Below are 20,264 nucleotides of genomic sequence, written 5' to 3'. Positions count from 1 at the left end.
GGTCATTTGAATTGTGTCTTTCCTGTTTGTTCAGCTAAAGGGAAAGAAGGGAGCAACAACCAATGGGGTGGCATCAAAACAGAAGCCAGAGCCAAAGAACCAGCCAAAGAAGAATGGAGTCATTGCCACAAATGGGACTGCGTCTCTGAAGCGCAACAACTCCAGTAAGTTTTGAGATTTGAAGATACCAACAGGAAGTCATCTTGAATTGAAATATCACCCACCTTTCCCAGTCAGGTCTTGCTCTGTAAGGAATAGCAGACAGTGTGTCTGGCTTCTCACCGCTGATTGCTTTCAAGCAAAATTCTGTTCCACAGCAATGTGGAAAATGCAGGATATCTAAATTACAGTTGGTTTAAGTAGAGGGGAGTAAATAACTGAAAGCCTTTAAACCTATCCTACCTCGAGACAGTCCATGTGACGCATGTGGGCCTTGAGCCTCCTGCCAACTCCAGGGTAAGAGGCGCGATAGCAGAAACAGACCCTAGCTCATTGGAAGAGAGCGAAATGTGGTCGAGTTAATCCTTGTGGTTCAGAAAAATATTTTTTGCCTAATGTGTGAACGAGGAGGGTTGTAACCACTTAGTGTAGCTTGCAATTCCTCCAAATGTCAGAATGCAAACACCAAATGTTTCATGTTGGGTTTAGAGTACCACAGATAAGAGTGCTAAATTTGAAACTATTAGCAGCGGTTTATATGACTGATTCTTCATAGTTATTCACAATGAGTGTATTTTTCACTGAAACATAGGCTTGGCAATTAATTCCTGCGTATGGCACTGAGATCAATGGGTTTCTAAGCAGTTCATCCCCCCCCCTCTCTCTCTCTGCTAGCAAATGACCCCAGTCTCTGGCTTCTAACTTTTTGAAACCCGACTTTTCTTGTGTAGATGGGGACCAGTGTAAGTATGGGAAGAACCGTGTGGAGGCTGATGCCAAGCGACTGCAATCAAAGGAGGAAGAGCTGATGAAGAAGAAGCAGGAAATCAGAAACCACCTGACTCAGCTGAAGAAGGAGAGGAGAGACCTTCGTGCTGCTGTGGAGGCAGCGGCTGGTAAGAGAGAGAGATAGAAACGTGCTTGTCATTAAAAGACAAGTTTAATAAAGTAATATTTCTCCTCTCTTTCACATTAGGCAAACGCTCACATATTTCACTATCAGAGCGCCTGAAGAAGTTGGAAGAACAGTGCAAACTGAAGGAGGAGGAGCGGGTGAACCTGGAGCTGGAGCTAACTGAGGTGAAAGAGAGCCTGAAGAAAGCCCTTAGCGGAGGTGTCACCCTGGGCCTCACCATCGAGCCGAAAGCTGGCTCCTCTGGCCTCCAGGTGAGTATGAAGTTACTTTATAAGTTTGTGCTGACACGTTAGTGTACTCATGTTTCCTTCATATTTTTGTCTTGTATAGTCACCAGCAATGCTGCGACGGACACACGAGTCTTCTCCATTCTCCAGCTGTGACACCAGTGACACCGAGTCCTGCTCGCTGCCGGTCAACAGCGCCTCACTGCTCTACCGGCAGCAGGGCAGCCAGAAGCCCTCAGCAGTCCGGGGACATGTCCTCAGGAAGGCTAAGGTCAGAGGTCATGCTACACAACGCGACTGGCTTTCTCTGAGAATATAATTGTGTGGATGCCCTCAAAGGCATCCACACTATTGAGTTCCTGTTTCTCTTTATTGTGTGGATGCCCTATGAGGGCATCCACACTATTGAGTTCCTGTTTCTCTTTATTCTTTATTATTGTGTGGATGCCCTCAAAGGCATCCACACTATTGAGTTCCTGTTTCTCTTTAAACTTTATTCTTTTTCAAGTTGCTCGCGTTTTTCGGCACTTAACTACTCCTTCAGTTTTCAGCCGATTTTCTCCGTTCAAACTCTAAACTGTTCTGCTATTTCTGCTAATTCCAGCTATATCTTTTGGTGTTTATTACTATTATACTTTTTAAAATATTACACTTTTTTCCTTTTTTTTGTCCCATTGAAATGAATGGAAAACTTCCACAATTCTGCTAAAACTTGCTTGTTTTTCAAACTTAACTACTTCCTCATACTTTCACCTAGGAACTCCATTCAAACTTTAAAATGTTCTCAAATGATTGGGCTTTTCCTGTGTGATTCAGCTTTTTCATATCTGTTACCGTTTTCATTTAATGCCTCTTTAAGTTTTCAGTTGCAGCTTTGTGATTTTTCAGAAAATACATGCGTTGTTATGGTTGCTATGCAATTAACTCCGAGTGAGAGCTGGTGCTTCCTGAAGTTTCTCTTCATGTCCGAACAACTTCTTGCTACTCACTCAATTTTCACTCAACCTCCACAAACTATACATCAAAACGTAGGTATTTTTGCTGGCTTTCAGAAAATGTCACTATCACTGTTGTGGAAGTTACAGATTTTTATCAAATCGCCTCAGAGCAACACAAAGTCTTAAAACTCTCCATAGAAAGTCAATGGGGAGTCTGTTCAAAATCAGCGCTGGGACTCTCCAATGAGAGGCATTTTCAAATCGTCATATCTCCTTAACAAAGCAAAGTTAAGACATGAGGCTTGTGCCAATTCATCTTCAGACACTGCTGACACTCACGATCGGAGCAGTTTTTACAGTCATCTTACCGTTGAGTCATAAATTACGTTTGTTTGAGGGGTGGAAATCTGTCCTCCTCTCAGTTTTCAAACTGCGAAAATGAAGCCGTTTCTTCTCTCATCATATCTCAGCGATGGTTGTACAAAGAGCAATGAAAATCGCAGTCAAAGTACACCAAAGTCCCGCTGATTCACCCAGTGCAAGAATTATGCTTCTATCCACCTAGTTTTTGAGTTACAACTGACGTTTTGTAACTCCAAAAAACTGGCGTTTTTTTCGCCTCTCACCGCGATCTAATTCTGACTGCTCATCACCCGTATTTTCCATGCGCCCGCTCTCTTTCCCAGTGGCGCAATTGGTAATGAAACGGATCTTCAGACCGAAGGTCGTGGGTTCGATTCCACCTTGTTCAACATTTTTTTTCACTACAAATTGATACACTATCACAGACCTGTAATTCATATTGATAATTTAGTTACAATTCTGCAACGTTTTATGATTTTGGCAGCTTTTCTAATATGGACCTCAGATTCTTGTTAACGCTCCATGGCAGAAATACATACAAGTACACAGCCTGATGAAGCAGACAGAAGCAGTACCTCTGATTGGTCAGCATTTTTCACCTCTTATCAGCACAAATCTCAGCCTCTTCTGCTGTTTTTTATTAGAATTTTAAGCTTTTCACCGTTTTTCTGTTACGTGAGAACCAGTTTGGCTCAATGAGTAGCTGAAAAATGTCAGCCTCTTCAGCTCTTTCGGAAGAATTTCAGAGTTTCAGCTTTTTCACTTGTTTTAAGCACAAATTTCAGTCTCTTTACCTCATTTCACAACAAAGTAGTTCTTCCTCTTCACCTCTTTTCTGCTAATTTAAGCTTCTGCTCCACAGTGCACATTTTTTCTTCTTATCATATCTTTGCTTGTGACCCAGAACTCATTTGGCTCAGAGGGTTGAGCAGCTTGCCGTGAGACCCGGAGGTTCGAATCCTACCTGTGACAGTTGCCGCACATGTTCCCTGCTTGCATGCGCAGATTCTGGTTATTCACCTCTTCTGCAAAAATTTTGGCCTTTTCCCCCTTTTATTAGCACAAATCTCAGCTGTTTTCAGAAAAAACTCTTTTGGAACAAATTCTTCTCATTCACCTCTTTTCAGCGCAATGTTTCTGCTCCTTTCATCTTTTCTGCAGAAATTCTGCTGATTGAACTCTTTTCAGCAAAATTTTCAGCCTTTTCACCTCTTATCAGCACAAATCTCAACTGTTTTCAGAAAAACCTCTTTTTGAGCACAAATTCTGCTGATTCATCTCTTTCAGCAGAAATTCTTCTGATTCACCTCTTTTCTGCAACAAGTTTTCAGACTTTTCACCACATTTCAGCACAAATCCAGCTTTTTTCAGCTTGTTTCAGCAAAAACCTCTTTTCAGCAGAATTCTGCTCATTCAGCTTTTTTTCAGCAGAAATTCTGCTGATTGAACTCTTTTCAGCAAAATTTTCACCTCTTTTCAGCACAAATTCTGCTATTCACACTCTTTTCTGCCAAAGTTTTCAGCCTTTTCACCTCCTCACCACCTTTCAACTTTTTTCAGCTTTTTCAGCAGACATCTTCACGTTAAGGCATCCACACAGCATTTTCGCAGGAAATGCAAATTTTTTCAGTTGTGTGGATGCTTTAAGGCATCCACACTATTGAGTTCCTGTTTCTCTTATTGTGTGGATGCTTTAAGGCATCCACACTATTGAGTTCCTGTTTCTCTTTATTTCTTTACTTTATTATTGTGTGGATGCTTTAAGCATCCACACTATTGAGTTCCTGTTTCTCTTTATTCTTTATACTTTATTGTGTGGATGCTTTAAGCATCCACACTATAGAGTTCCTGTTTCTCTTTATTCTTTATACTTATTATTCTAGTTGCACTTTTGTACGTTTTTTGGCACTTTAACTACTTCCACAATTTTTGTGCTATTTTCACCGTTCAAATTTTAAACTATTCTGCTATTTCTGCTAATTTCTGCTATATCTTTTGGTATTTTTCACTATTATACTTTTTAAAATATTAAGCTTTTTTCCTTTAATTTGTCCCATTGAAATGAATGGGAAACTTCCGCAATTCTGCTAAAACTTGCTCGTTTTTGAAACTTAACTACTTCCTCATACTTTCACATAGAACAACCATTTAAACTTTAAAATGTTCACAAATTATTGGGCTATTGATTTATGATTCAGCTTTTTCATATCTGTTACCGTTTTCATCTTATCCCTCTTAAAGTTTTGAGTTTCATGTTTGTGATTTTTCACAAAATACATGGGTTGTTATGGTTGCTATGCAGTTGGTTCTAAGTGAGGCACTTTAAGTTTCGCAGTCTTCTCTTCATGTCCGAACAACTTCTTGCTACTTGCTCAATTTTCACTCAACTTCCACAAATTATACATCAAAACGTAGGTATTTTTGCTGGCTTTCAGAAAATGTCACTATCATTGTTGTGGAATTTATAGAATTTTGGCAAATCTCCTCAGACCAACACAAAGTCTCAAAACTCTCCATAGAAAGTCAATGGAGAGTTTGTTCAAAATCACCGCTTGATTTCTGTAATGAGAGGCATATTCGAATCGTCATATCTCCTTAACGGAGCGAAGTTAAGACATGAGGCTTGTCCCGATATATCTTCAGACACTCCTGACGCTCACAATTCCAGAATTATTTTCTCACCTATTACCATTTGGCCATGAATTACGTTTGTTTGAGGGTAGGAAATTCGTCCTTCGCTCAGATTTCTTCAGATTTCAAACTCTGGAAATGAACCACTTTTTTCTCTCGTCATATCTTTTTGATGGATTCCTATAGAGACCTGAAAATTTCCATGACTGTTCACTAAAGCCTTCTGTCTCTTACGGTGAAAGAATGACATCGATACTCCAAATAGATTTAGAGTTAGAAAGCGTTGTTTGAGGGGAAGTCAAGGCAGTTTTCGCTTAGCCTCTACTCAGTTATGGTGCATTAGAAGTCAAATATCTTTAATAATTCATATTTTAATGATAAATTGTCAACACTCGAAGATTCCCCCATCTCTTCTGAACAAAACGGTGTAAGAATGACCGTTCTAGCCCCTACGGTTAGGAAATTATGGCCATTTGTTTGGAGGGTAGTCCTCACTATGAGAAATAGACTGCAAAAATCCTGCCTCTCTGCTGCGTGTGTAAAAAACGGCTGCACCTGTTTTGGCGGGAAAAAGTACACAGCCTCTCTGATTGGTGGATTCAAATTCAGCAGCTCCCAGGCTGCTTGACTGACCTACAAAGTTGCTTCTCTCTCCCTCTGTGTGTGTGTGTGTGTGTGTATTTCTGCTTTTTATATTATTTCTGCTTAATATAGTACTTCTGCTAAATCATAGTATTTCTGCTAAATTATAGTATTTCTGCTAAATTATAGTATTTCTGCTTTTTATAGGATTTGTGCTTAATATAGGATTTGTGCTTAATATAGTATGTCTGCTTAATATAGGATTTCTGCTAAATTATACTATTTCTGCTTAATATAGTATTTCTGCTTAATTACAGTATTTCTGCTTAATTACAGTATTTCTGCTTTTTATAGTATTCTGCTAAATTATAGTATTTCTGCTTAATATAGTATTTCTGCTAAATTATAGTATTTCTGCTAAATTATAGTATTTCTGCTTTTTATAGTATTTGTGCTTAATATAATATTTCTGCTAAATTATAGTATTTCTGCTTTTTATCGTATTTCTGCTTTTTATAGTATTTCTGCTTAATGTAGTATTTCTGCTTTTTATAGTATTTCTGCTAAATTATAGGATTTCTGCTAAACTATAGTATTTCTGCTTAATAATAGTATTTCTGCTTTTTATGGTATTTCTGCTAAATTATAGTATTTCTGCTTTTTATAGTATTTCTGCTAAATTATAGTATTTGTGCTTAATATAGTATTTCTGCTAAATTATACTATTTCTGCTTTTTATACTATTTCTGCTTATTATAGTATTTCTGCTAAATCATAGTATTTCTGCTTTTTATAGTATTTGTGCTTAATATAATATTTCTGCTAAATTATAGTATTTCTGCTTTTTATCGTATTTCTGCTAAATTATAGTATTTCTGCTTAATATAGTATTTCTGCTTTTTATAGTATTTCTGCTAAATTATAGGATTTCTGCTAAACTATAGTATTTCTGCTTAATATAGTATTTCTGCTTAATAATAGTATTTCTGCTTTTTATGGTATTTCTGCTAAATTATACTATTTCTGCTTTTTATACTATTTCTGCTTATTATAGTATTTCTGCTAAATTTTACTATTTCTGCTTTTTATACTATTTCTGCTTATTATAGTATTTCTGCCAAATTACAGTATTTCTGCTTTTTATAGTATTTCTGCTTAATATAGTATTTCTGCTAAATTATAGTATTTCTGCTTTTTATAGTATTTGTGCTAAAACATAGTATTTCTACTAAATGTAGTATTTATGCTTAATCATACTATTTCTACATATTACTGCCAGGTCCCCAGGCAGCCAATCCTCTGTGAGGACTGACTCATTCTAATTTACAAATCAGGGCCTGCACGGCTTCCCAGACAGCCAATCATATCTGAGGTCTTCCGTTTCTTCTCTCGTCATATCTCAGCCACGGTTGTACAAAGAGCAATGAAAATCGCTGTCAAAGTACACCAAAGTCCGCTGATTCATCCAGTACAAGATTTATGCTTCTACTCCACCTAGTTTTTGAGTTACACGACGTTTTGTAACTCCAAAAACTGCGTTTTTCGCCTCTCACCGCGATCTAATTCTTACTGCTCATCACCCTGTTTTCCATGCTCCCGCTCTCTTTCCCAGTGGCGCAGTTGGTAGTGACATGGGTCTTCAAGCCAAAGATCGTTGGTTCGATTCCACCTTGGTCAACATGTTTTTTTTCCCCTACAAATTAATACACTATCACAGACCAGTAATTCATATTCATCATTTATTACAATTCTGCAAACTTTTATCATTTTACCAGCTTTTCTAATATGGACCTCACATTCTTGTTAACACTCCATGGCACAAATACTGTTCCCTTTAGGCTCTGTGTATGTGTGTGTGTATCAATATTTCTCCCATTTTAAAGTATTACTCCTCCATAATTGTATTTCTGTTAAATCAAAGTACTTTTACTACATCTTAGTACTTCTGCTCAATCATAGTATTTCTGCTAAATCATAGTATTTTTGCCAAATCATGGTTTTTGCGCCAAATCATATATTTTTCTAAATCATAGTGTTTCTGTAATGTTTAAGTATTTTTGGCTAAATATATTCTTTCTGTTATCTTATACTATTTCTCCTAAATTCTTGTATATTTGAGAAGTTATCATGTTTCTGCTAAGTTACAATATTTCTGCCAAGTTCTGCTATGCTATTGTATTTCTGCCAAGTATTATGTTTCCTCTAAGATATTGCAGTTCTGCTAAGTTATTACTTTTTAGCAAAGTTCCTTTGCTTCTGCAAAGTTTTTACAATTTCTGCAACTTTTCAGCTTTTTCAGCTAGTTTTTGCAGACAGCTTCAGCTGTAAAGCATCCACACTGCATTTTCGCAGGAAATGCAAATTTTTCTAGTTATTGTGTGGATGCTTTAAGGCATCCACACTATTGTTTTCCTGTTTCTCTTTATTCTTTATTATTCTTAGGACTTCCGTACACTTTTCGCCGTTGAACTACTTCCACAATTTTTGTGCTATTTTCACCATTCAAATTTTAAACTATTCTGCTATTTCTGCTAATGACGGCTATATCTTTTGGTATTTTTTGCTATTATACTTTTTAAAATATTAAGCTTTTTTCCTTTAATTTGTCCCATTGAAATGAATGGGAAACTTCCGCAATTCTGCTAAAATTTGCTTGTTTTTGAAACTTAACTACTTCCTCATATTTTCACTTAGAACAACCATTCAAACTTTAAAATGTTCTCAAGTTATTGGGCTATTCAGGTATAAATCAGCTTTTTTCAAATCTTTTACCGTTTTATTTTTATCCCTCTTAAAGTTTTGAGTTGCAAAATTGTGATTTTTCACAAAATACATGCGTTGTTATGGTCGCTATGCACTTGGTTCTAAGTGAGACACTGAAGGTTTCGCAGTCTTCTCTTCATGTCTGAACAACTTCTTGCTACTTGCTCAATTTTCACTCAACTTCCACAAATTATACATCAAAACGTAGGTATTTTTGTTGGCTTTCAGAAAATGTCACTATCATTGTTGTGGGATTTATAGAATTTTGGCAAATCTCCTCAGACCAACACAAAGTCTGAAAACTCTCCATAGAAAGTCAATGGAGAGTTTGTTCAAAATCACCGCTTGATTTCTGTAATGAGAGGCATATTCGAATCGTCATATCTCCTTAACGAAGCAACGTTAAGACATGAGGCTTGTCCCGATATATCTTCAGACACTCCTGACGCTCACAAATCAAGAATTTTTTTCTCACCTATTACCGTTCTGAGATGAGTTAGACTTGTTTGAGGGTAGGAAATTCGTCCTTCGCTCAGATTTCTTCAGATTTCAAACTCTGGAAATGAGGCAATTTTTTCTCTCGTCATATCTTTTTTTTGGATTTCCACAGAGACCTGAAAATTTCCATGACTGTTCACCAAAGCCTGCTGTCTCTTACGGTGAAAGAATGATATCGATACTCCAAATAGATTTAGAGTTAGAAAGCGTTGTTTGAGGGCAGGTCAAGGCGGTTTTTGCTTCGCCTCTACTCAGTTATGGTGCATTAGAAGTCAATATCTTTAATAATTCATATTTTAATGATAAATTGTCAACACTTGAAGATTCCCCCATCTCTTCTGAACAAAACGGTGTAAGAATGACCGTTCTAGCCCCTACGGTTAGGAAATTATGGTCATTTGTTTGAGTTTAGTCCTCACTATGAGAAATAGACTGCAAAAATCCTGCCTCTCTGCTGCGTGTGTAAAAACGGCTGCACCTGTTTTGGCGGGAAAAAAGTACACAGCCTCTCTGATTGGTGGATTCAAATTTAGCAGCTCCCAGGCTGCTTGACTGACCTAAAAACTGGCTTCTCTCTCTTTCTGTGTGTGTTATAGTATTTCTAAATGATAGTATTTCTGCTTTTTATAGTATTTCTGCTAAATGATAGTATTTCTGCTTTTTATAGGATTTGTGCTTAATATAGTATTTCTGCTTAATATAGTATTTCTGCTAAATTATATTATTTCTGCTTTTTATAGTATTTCTCCTTAATATAGTATTTCTGCTAAATTATAGTATTTTTGCTACATTATACTATTTCTACTTTTTATAGTGTTTCTGCTAAATTATAGTATTTCTGCTTTTTATATTATTTCTGCTTTTTATACGAATTGTGCTTATTATAGGATTTGTGCTTAATATAGTATTTCTGCTAAATTATAGTATTTCTGCTTTTTATAGGATTTGTGCTTAATATATGTCAGGGTTCTGGGTCTGAGCAACCCAGGATCCCTGTGCAGTTATGTACTAGTTATATGTATTACTATGTATTTTTGGTGTTGCTTCCCCGTTTGCTCTATGCTTGTACATATGTGGAGACACTTGTTAAATTCCCCTTGCTGGTGGACTCCCTCAATCCTGTTGTCCTGGACTTCCTGCTTTCCACCCTCCACCTCCACTTTCCTCCTCAGGCTGCTCACCGGCCCGGACCGCTGGTGGATTCACAGCCTGAGATGCCGGCCCCGACGTCTACACGGAAACGACCTTCGCGCCGCCGGCTTTCCTCACCGCAGCCTAATCCACGAACTTCTCAAGAGTCGGCTGTGGTGAGTAGTACGGACAATTTTCCATTTCCCTCACCATCTGTGTTTGTGTCTGCAGTGGACGAGCCGACAGCGCAGGTAAGATCACCTCGGTCAGAGGTCTCCACACCACTCGCTGCTTCAACATCTGCAGCTGTGGCACCGCCGTCATCTCACCGCCTGCAGTCACCCTTCTTTTTTTTCTTTTTATAGGATTTGTGCTTAATATAGTATTTAATATAGTATTTTTTTTCTTAATTATAGTATTTCTGCTTTTTATAGTACTTCTGCTTTTTATAGTATTGTGCTTAATATAGTATTTCTGCTTTTCATAGTATTTCTGCTAAATTATAGTATTTCTGCTCTTTATATTATTTCTGCAAAATTACAGTATTTCTGCTAAATTATAGTACTTCTGCTTTTTTATACTATTTCTGCTTAATATAGTTTTTCTGCTAAATTATAGTATTTCTCCTTTTTATAGTATTTCTGCTAAATTATAGTATATCTGCTTAATATAGTATTTCTGCTTTTTATACTATTTCTGTTTAATATAGTATTCCTGCTAAATTATAGTATTTCTGCTTTTTATAGTATTTCTGCTTATTATAGTATTTGTGCTTAATATAGCATTTCTGCTAAATTATAGTATTTCTGCTTTTTATAGTATTTCTGCTACATTATAGTATTTCTGCTTTTTATAGTATTTGTGCTTCATATAGTATTTCTACTAAATTATAGTATTTCTGCTTTTTATAGTATTTCTGCTAAATTGTAGTATTTCTGAATTTTATAGTATTTCTGCTTAATATAGTATTTTCTGCTAAATTATAGTGTTTCTGCTACTTCATAGTATTTCTGCTTTTTATAGTATTTGTGCTTAATATAGTGTTTTCTGCTTTTTATAGTATTTGTGCTTAATATAGTATTTCTGCTTTTATAGTATTTCTGCTTAATACAGTATTTCTGCTTAATATAGTATTTCTGCTTAATATAGTATTTCTGCTAAATTATAGTATTTCTGCTACATTATAGTATTTTCTCCTTTTTATAGTATTTATGCTTATTATAGTATTTGTGCTTAATATAGTATTTCTGCTAAATTGTAGTATTTCTGCTTTTTATAGTATTTCTGCTAAATTATAGTATTTCTGCCTTTTATAGTATTACTGCTTTTTGTACTATTTCTGCTTAATATAGTATTTGTGCTTAATATAGTATTTCTGCTAAATTATAGTATTTCTGCTTTTTATAGTATTTGTGCTAAAACATAGTATTCTACTAAATGTAGTATTTATGCTTAATCATACTATTTCTATATATTGCTGCCAGGTCCCCAGGCAGCCAATCCTCTGTGACGACTGAGACATTCAAATTTACAAATCAGAGCCTGCACGGCTTCCCAGCCAGCCAATCATATCTGAGGTCTGCCGTTTCTTCTCTCGTCATATCTCAGCGACGGTTGTACAAAGAGCAATGAAAATCGCAGTCAAAGTACACAAAAGTCCGCTGATTCACCCAGTACAACAATTATGTTTCTAGTCCACCTAGTTTTTGAGTTACACAACGTTTTGTAACTCCAAAAAACTGCGTTTTTCGCCTCTTACCGCGATCTAATTCTGACTGCTCATCAGCCTGTTTTCCAGGCACCTGCTCTCTTCCCAGTGGCGCAGTTGGTAATGACACGGGTCTTCAACCCAAAGGTCGTGGGTTCAATCCTACCTTGGTCAACATGTTTTTTTTCCCTACAAATTAATACACTATCACAGACCAGTGATTCATATTCATCATTTATTACAATTCTGCAAACTTTTATCATTTTACCAGCTTTTCTAATATGGACCTGACATTCTTGTTAACACTCCATGGCACAAATACTGTTCCCTTTAGGCTCTGTGTATGTGTGTGTGTATCAATATTTCTCCCATTTTAAAGTATTACTCCACCATAATTGTATTTCTGTTAAATCAAAGTACTTTTACTACATCTTAGTACTTCTGCTCAATCATAGTATTTCTGCTAATCATAGTATTTTTGCCAAATCATGGTTTTTGTGCCAAATCATAACATTTGTTTTATGTTATAGTATTACTACTAAAGTGGAGGAATTTCTGTCATGTTACAGTATATGTGCTGATTACAGTATTTCTGCTAAATCATACTATTTCTACTATATTATATTTTTCTTTCTAAATATAGCATTTCTGCTATATAATTGTATTTCTGCTATGTTATAATATTTGTGCTAAACCAGAGTATTCGTGCTGAAACATAGCATTTCTGCCAAATGATAGTATTTCTGTCAAATTATAGTATTTGTGCTAAAACATAGTATTCATTTAAAATTACAATATTCATAGTTCATCACAGTGTCTCTGGTAAATCACAGTATTTCTGCTATGTTGTACTATTTTTCTAAATCATAGTGTTTCCATAATGTTTAAGTATTTTTGGCTAAATATATTCTTTCTGTTATCCTATACTATTTCTCCTAAATTGTTGTATATTTGAGAAGTTATCATGTTTCTGGTAAGTTACAATATTTCTGCAAAGTTCTGCTATGCTATTGTATTTCTGCCAAGTATTATGTTTCCTCTAAGATATTGCAGTTCTGCTAAGTTATAACTTTTTAGCAAAGTTCCTTTGCTTCTGCAAAGTTTTTACAATTTCTTCAACTTTTCAGCTTTTTCAGCTAGTTTTTGCAGACAGCTTCAGCTTTAAAGCATCCACACTGCATTTTCGCAGGAAATGCAAATTTTTCTAGTTATTATTCTAGTTGCGTTCCGTACGTTTTTTGCCGTTGAACTACTTCCACAATTTTTGTGCTATTTTCACCATTCAAATTTTAAACTATTCTGCTATTTCTGCTAATGTGTGCTATATCTTTTGGTATTTTAACTATTATACTTTTTAAAATATTAAGCTTTTTTCCTTTAATTTGTCCCATTGAAATGAATGGGAAACTTCCGCAATTCTGCTAAAATTTGCTTGTTTTTGAAACTTAACTACTTCCTCATATTTTCACTTAGAACAACCATTCAAACTTTAAAATGTTCTCAAATTATTGGGCTATTCAGGTATAAATCAGCTTTTTCAAATCTTTTACCGTTTTATTTTTATACCCCTTAAAGTGTTGAGTTGCAAAATTGTGATTTTTCACAAAATACATGGGTTGTTATGGTTGCTATGCAGTTGGTTCTAAGTGAGGCACTGAAGGTTTCGCAGTCTTCTCTTCATGTCCGAACAACTTCTTGCTACTTGCTCAATTTTCACTCAACTTCCACAAATTATACATCAAAACGTAGGTATTTTTGCTGGCTTTCAGAAAATGTCATTATCATTGTTGTGGGATTTATAGAATTTTGGCAAATCTCCTCAGACCAACACAAAGTCTCAAAACTCTCCATAGAAAGTCAATGGAGAGTTTGTTCAAAATCACCGCTTGATTTCTGTAATGAGAGGCATATTCGAATCGTCATATCTCCCTAACGAAGCGACGTTAAGACATAAGGCTTGTCCCAGTATATCTTCAGACACTCCTGACGCTCACAATTCAAGAATTATTTTCTCACCTATTACCGTTCTGAGATGAGTTAGACTTGTTTGAGGGTAGGAAATTCGTCCTTCGCTCAGATTTCTTCAGATTTCAAACTCTGGAAATGAGCCACTTTTTTCTCTCGTCATATCTTTTTGATAGATTTCCACAAAGACCTGAAAATTTCCATGGTTGTTAACCAAAGCCTGCTGTCTCTTACGGTGAAAGAATGATATCGATACTCCAAATATATTTAGAGTTAGAAAGCGTTGTTTGAGGGCAAGTCAAGGCAGTTTTTGCTTCGCCTCTACTCAGTTATGGTGCATTAGAAGTCAAATATCTTTAATAATTCATATTTTAATGATAAATTGTCAACACTTGAAGATTCCCCCATCTCTTCTGAACAAAACGGTGTAAGAATGACCGTTCTAGCCCCTACGGTTAGGAAATTATGGCCATTTGTTTGGAGGGTAGTCCTCACTATGAGAAATAGACTGCAAAAATCCTCTCTCTGCTGCCTGTGTAAAAACGGCTGCACCTGTTTTGGCGGGAAAAAGTACACAGCCTCTCTGATTGGTGGATTCAAATTCAGCAGCTCCCAGGCTGCTTGACTGACCTACAAACGTGCTTCTTTCTCTTTCTGTGTGTGTGTGTGTGTGTGTGTGTGTGTGTGTTTAGTGAGAAATAGAGAACTTTACCCTTATTTGGCAGCATATATTATAGTATTTCTGCTTTTTATAGGATTTCTGCTTTTTATAGGATTTCTGCTTTTTATAGGATTTGTGCTTAATATAGTATTTCTGCTAAATTGTAGTATTTCTGCTTTTTATAGGATTTGTGCTTAATATAATATTTGTGACAAATACTGTTCCCTTTAGGCTCTGTGTATGTGTGTGTGTATCAATATTTCTCCCATTTTAAAGTATTACTCCTCCATAATTGTATTTCGGTTAAATCAAAGTACTTTTACTACATCTTAGTACTTCTGCTCAATCATAGTATTTCTGCTAAATTATAGTATTTCTGCTTTTTATAGTATTTCTGCTTTTTATAGTATTTCTGCTTTTTATAGGATTTGTGCTTAATATAGTATTTCTGCTACATTATAGTATTTCTGCTTTCTATAGGATTTCTGTTTTTTATAGGATTTCTGCTTTTTATAGAATTTGTGCTTAATATAGTATTTCTGCTAAATTGTAGTATTTCTGCTTTTTATAGTATTTCTGCTAAATTATAGGATTTCTGCTTTTTATAGTATTTGAGCTTAATATAGTATTTCTGCTTTTAATAGGATTTGTGCTTAATATAGTATTTCTGCTTTTTATAGTATTTGTGCTTAATATAGTATTTCTGCTTTTTATAATATTTCTGCTTTTTATAGGATTTGTGCTTAATATAATATTTGTGACAAATACTGTTCCCTTTAGGCTCTGTGTATGTGGGTGTGTATCAATATTTCTCCCATTTTAAAGTATTACTCCTCCATAATTGTGTTTCTGTTAAATCAAAGTACTTTTACTACATCTTAGTACTTCTGCTCAATCATAGTACTTCTGCTCAATTATAGTATTTCTGCTTTTTATAGTATTTCTGCTTTTAATAGTATTTGTGCTTAATATAGTATTTCTGCTTTTCATAGGATTTGTGCTTAATATAGTATTTCTGCTTTTTATAGGATTTGTGCTTAATATTCTATTTCTGCTTTTTATAGTATTTCTGCTTTTTATAGTATTTCTGCTTTTTATAGTATTTGTGCTTAATATTCTATTTCTGCTTTTTATAGTATTTCTGCTTTTTATAGTATTTCTGCTTTTTATAGTATTTGTGCTTAATATAGTATTTCTGCTTTTTATAGGATTTGTGCTTAATATAGTATTTCTGCTTTTTATAGTATTTCTGCTTTTTATAGTATTTCTGCTTTTTATAGGATTTGTGCTTAATATATGTCAGGGTTCTGGGTCTGAGCAACCCAGGATCCCTGTGCAGTTATGTACTAGTTATATGTATTACTATGTATTTTTGGTGTTGCTTCCCCTTTTGCTCTATGCTTGTACATATGTGGAGACACTTGTTAAATTCCCCTGGCTGGTGGACTCCCTCAATCCAGTTGTCCTGGACTTCCTGCTTTCCACCCTCCACCTCCACTCTCCTTTTCAGGCTGGTCACCGGCCCGGACCGCTGGTGGATTCACAGCCTGAGATGCCGGCCCCGACGTCTACACGGAAACGACGTTCGTGCCGCCGGCTTTCCTCACCGCAGCCTAATCCACGAACTTCTCAAGAGTCGGCTGTGGTGAGTAGTACGGACAATTTTCCATTTCCCTCACCATCTGTGTTTGTGTCTGCAGTGGACGAGCCGACAGCGCAGGTAACATCACCTCGGTCAGAGGTCTCCACACCACTCGCTGCTTCAACATCTGCAGCTGTGGCACCGCCGTCATCTCACCGCCTGCAGTCACCCTTCTGCCATCTTCTTCACCGGCTGCTACGTCGCCACCCGGACCTGCCCTGCCCGAGCAGGAGCTCGGCGAGCCGGAGGAGCTCGCACTGCCCGAGCAGGAGCTCGGCGAGCCGGTGGAGCTCGCACTGCCCGAGCAGGAGCTCGGCGAGCCGGTGGAGCTCGCACTGCCAGCGAGCTCGGCGAGCCGGTGGAGCCAGCGCCACTGCCCGGCGAGCAGGAGAAGCCAGCGCTGCTGACGGAGGAGCCCGCGCCGCTGCTCGGTGAGCAGGAGAAGCTCGGTGAGCATGTGGAGCCCGCGCCGGAGCTCGATGAGCGGGTGGAGACCGCGCCGGGAGAGCGGCGCTTTTTTTGCGCCGCTGCGGGATGCGCGGTCTGACTTTGGGACTGTGACCTGGGAGGGTTTGTTGTTTGTTGTTTTTGCTTGTTTTGGTTCTGGCTACTTAAGCCTTAAGCTACTTAAGAGAGTCTTGGAGCTCCCACCGACGCGGGATCATTACGTGAGACTCCACGTCAGTCATCCAGTTGTGCTTGGTTAGTGTGTGTGTATGCCCGCGATTGTATGTGTCCTGACGGCTGCTTCTATTGTGTCCCCAGGAGAGGGGTGGAGTGCCAGACAGCAGCCAGCACGGGGAGTGCTGAGACACGGGAGCGGAGAGCACAAACACTGGGAGAAGACACGACACGGGAGTCAGGGGAAAGCACTGGAATTTGGTGTTATTTCCACACACTGTAAATAAACGCATTGTTTATACACAGAGCACCGCGCCTGGGTCCTCCTTCCCCACACCCCCCACGGTTTGCCATGCCATACCGTGACAATATAGTATTTGTGCTTAATATAGTATTTCTGCTTTTTATAATATTTCTGCTAAATTATAGTTTTTCTGCTAAATTATAGTATTTCTGCTTTTTATAGTATTTCTGCTAAATTATAGTATTTATGCTTAATCATACTATTTCTATATTTTACTGCCAGGTCCCCAGGCAGCCAATCCTCTGTGAGGACTGAGACACTTAGCCCTGAAATTCACATATCAGGGCCTGCACGGCTTCCCAGCCAGCCAATCATATCTGAGGTCTGCCGTTTCTTCTCTTGTCATGTCTCAGCGACGGTTGTACAAAGAGCAATGAAAATCGCAGTCAAAGTACACCAAAGTCCGCTGATTCACCCAGTACAAGAATTATGCTTCTAGTCCACCTAGTTTTTGAGTTACACGACGTTTTGTAACTCCAAAAAACTGCGTTTTTCGCCTCTCACCGCGATCTAATTCTGACTGCTCATCACCCTGTTTTCCAGGCCTTCACTCTCTTTCCTAGTGGCGCAGTTGGTAGTGACATGGGTCTGCAAGCCAAAGGTCGTGGGTTCGATTCCACATTGGGCAACGTGTTTTTTTTTCCCTACAAATTAATACACTATCACAGACCAGTAATTCATATTCATCATTTATTACAATTCTGCAAACTTTTATCATTTTACCAGCTTTTCTAATATGGACCTCACATTCTTGTTAACACTCCATGGCACAAATACTGTTCCCTTTAGGCTCTGTGTATGTGTGTGTGTATCAATATTTCTCCCATTTTAAAGTATTACTCCTCCATAATTGTATTTCTGTTAAATCAAAGTACTTTTACTACATCTTAGTACTTCTGCTCAATCATAGTATTTCTGCTAAATCATAGTATTTTTGCCAAATCATGGTTTTTGTGCCAAATCATAACATTTGTGTTATGTTATAGTATTACTACTAAGTGGAGGAATTTCTGTCATGTTACAGTATATGTGCTGATTACAGTATTTCTGCTAAATCATACTATTTCTACTATATTATATTTTTCTTTCTAAATATAGCATTTCTGCTATATAATTGTATTTCTGCTATGTTATAATATTAGTGCTAAACCAGAGTATTTGTGCTGAAACAGTATTTCTGCCAAATGATATTATTTCTGCCAAATTATAGTATTTCTGCTAAATTATAGTATTTCTGCCATTTTATAGTATTTGTGCTAAAACATAGTATTTCTAGTAAATGTAGTATTTATGCTTAATCATACTATTTCTATATATTTCCAATTCTCTGTGAGGACTGAGACATTCAAATTTAAATATCAGGGGCTGCACGGCTTCCCAGCCAGCCAATCATATCTTAGGGATGAGACATATAAATTTGTATATTGAGGCCTCCATGGCTTCCCAGCCAGCTGAGGGCAAGTCAAAGCAGTTTTTGCTTCACCTCTACTCAGTTATGGTCCATTACAAGTCAAATATCTTCAATAATTCATATTTTAATGATAAATTGTCAACACTTGAAGATTCCCCCATCTCTTCTGAACAAAACGGTGTAAGAATTAAGAATGACCGTTCTAGCCCTTACGGTTAGGAAATTATGGTCATTTGTTTGAGGTTAATCGATAAGGTTTATATATATATATAAATATATTGTCTTTAAAACATCTTTGCAGACTGTCCTGGACTGGTTGTTTTTTGTTTTTTTTAGGTCTGGTGAACTCTATCACCAGCTCTTTGGTGTTGGTGTTCAGGAGAAGAGCCTTTTAATAATATTTATTCAACTTATAGAATTAAAATTCTGCTAGTTTTTTTCTGTAGCAAATATTGTATAAAATATTTAAAATTACCTACATTTTTGATGTTTACAATGCCCAATATGTGTAATACTGGAATTTTCTACTACCCGTGAACGCCTCATCTTTTACCTGACTGGCTGACATCCGCCTCTCCGCACTAGTGATGGGATTTCCGGCTCTTTTTAGAGAGCCAGCTCTTTCGGCTCGGCTCACTAAAAAGAGCCGGCTCTTTCGGCTCCGAACCGGCTCTTCAGGTTGTTTTGTTGCTTTAATTATTTAATCATTAACCAATAATATAAAATTATGCAGAAAAGGAATTACTAATGTTAAAAAAAGTGGTTTTATTTATATACGTTTATATATGGCCCCTAGAGACAAAGCACGTACAAACTCTAAAGCATATACAAACTCCAAAAAGCACGTACAAACTCCAAAACACATTTCTAGTGTTTACTGAACTTCCAAAACAGAGCTACCCAGATCACTTAAATTACACAATTGAAAGCATGTGTGTATTGTTTGTGTATTTATACACAAGCACTCATATTTATTCAAATAATTAAAAAAAAAAAAAAAAAGTTCATTTACCTGTTACTACCACACACCAAATCCGGTTGTTGATACTTCCTGGCTTGTGTAGCCACTAGGAAACAAAAGCTCAACACTGCGCCCTAGCATCCTGGAGCACTTTTGTACGTGATTCTGAGTTTGTACGTGCTTCTGAGTTTTTACGTGTTTTGGAGTTTGTACGTGTTTTGGAGTTTTTACGTGTTTTGGAGTTTTTACGTGTTTTGGAGATTGTACATGCTTTGACTCTAAGGGCCACCATAAATACACTTTATTTATTCACTCCACATAAAATGTAATAAATAAATCATATAATACAAAAAACAACTATTTACATTTTAAATTTTTAAATTTTCAGCTTTTTCCTTTTAAACAAATTTAACGTGAAACAACACAAAACACTGCAAACCACAACACAATTAAATATAAATTAAAATATTAAAACAAAAAGAAGATGCACATTCTCTGTCATATGGGCCTGCATGATTTCTGAATCCTTTATCATCTGCAACTGAAAATAGTGGATGATTACTATACCTTTCTAATGTGATGTTGTTGTCCCTCGCTCTCTTTCTCTCTGGCTCTGTTCCTGTGCTACTGCGAGTGTAACTAACGCCCCTCCCCCCTCTGCCCAGCGTAAAGTACAGGCCGCGCGTGCGGAGTTTAGCGGAAAAAAGGGCGAGAGAGAGGGTGAGAGAAAGAAAAAAAAAAAAAACCTCACGGCTCCCAATAAGGAGCCGGCTCGCATCGTTC

General features: G+C 36.9%; 1 protein-coding gene and 1 long non-coding RNA gene across 2 annotated transcripts; both read left to right on the top strand.

Moving 5' to 3' along the window:
• The first annotated feature begins 6 nt into the window (after positions 1 to 6).
• Positions 7 to 9,789, top strand: LOC146519307 (actin filament-associated protein 1-like). The gene is made up of 5 exons (XM_085159649.1): positions 7 to 164; positions 891 to 1,055; positions 1,136 to 1,326; positions 1,406 to 1,678; positions 8,188 to 9,789. Exons 2-4 carry the CDS (start codon positions 968 to 970, stop codon positions 1,619 to 1,621), a joined length of 495 nt encoding a protein of 164 aa, XP_085015775.1. The 5' UTR covers positions 7 to 164; positions 891 to 967; the 3' UTR covers positions 1,622 to 1,678; positions 8,188 to 9,789.
• A 6,826-nt stretch (positions 9,790 to 16,615) lies between these two features.
• Positions 16,616 to 19,553, top strand: LOC146519306 (uncharacterized). The gene is made up of 2 exons (XR_014874114.1): positions 16,616 to 16,864; positions 16,950 to 19,553. It is a non-coding gene; the product is annotated as an uncharacterized LOC146519306 (long non-coding RNA).
• Positions 19,554 to 20,264: the final 711 nt, after the last annotated feature.

The sequence above is a fragment of the Neolamprologus multifasciatus genome, chromosome 5 (assembly GCF_963576455.1).
Source record: "Neolamprologus multifasciatus chromosome 5, fNeoMul1.2, whole genome shotgun sequence".
Classification (NCBI taxonomy): domain Eukaryota; kingdom Metazoa; phylum Chordata; class Actinopteri; order Cichliformes; family Cichlidae; genus Neolamprologus; species Neolamprologus multifasciatus.
This window is presented reverse-complemented; position numbering and strand designations above follow the sequence as displayed.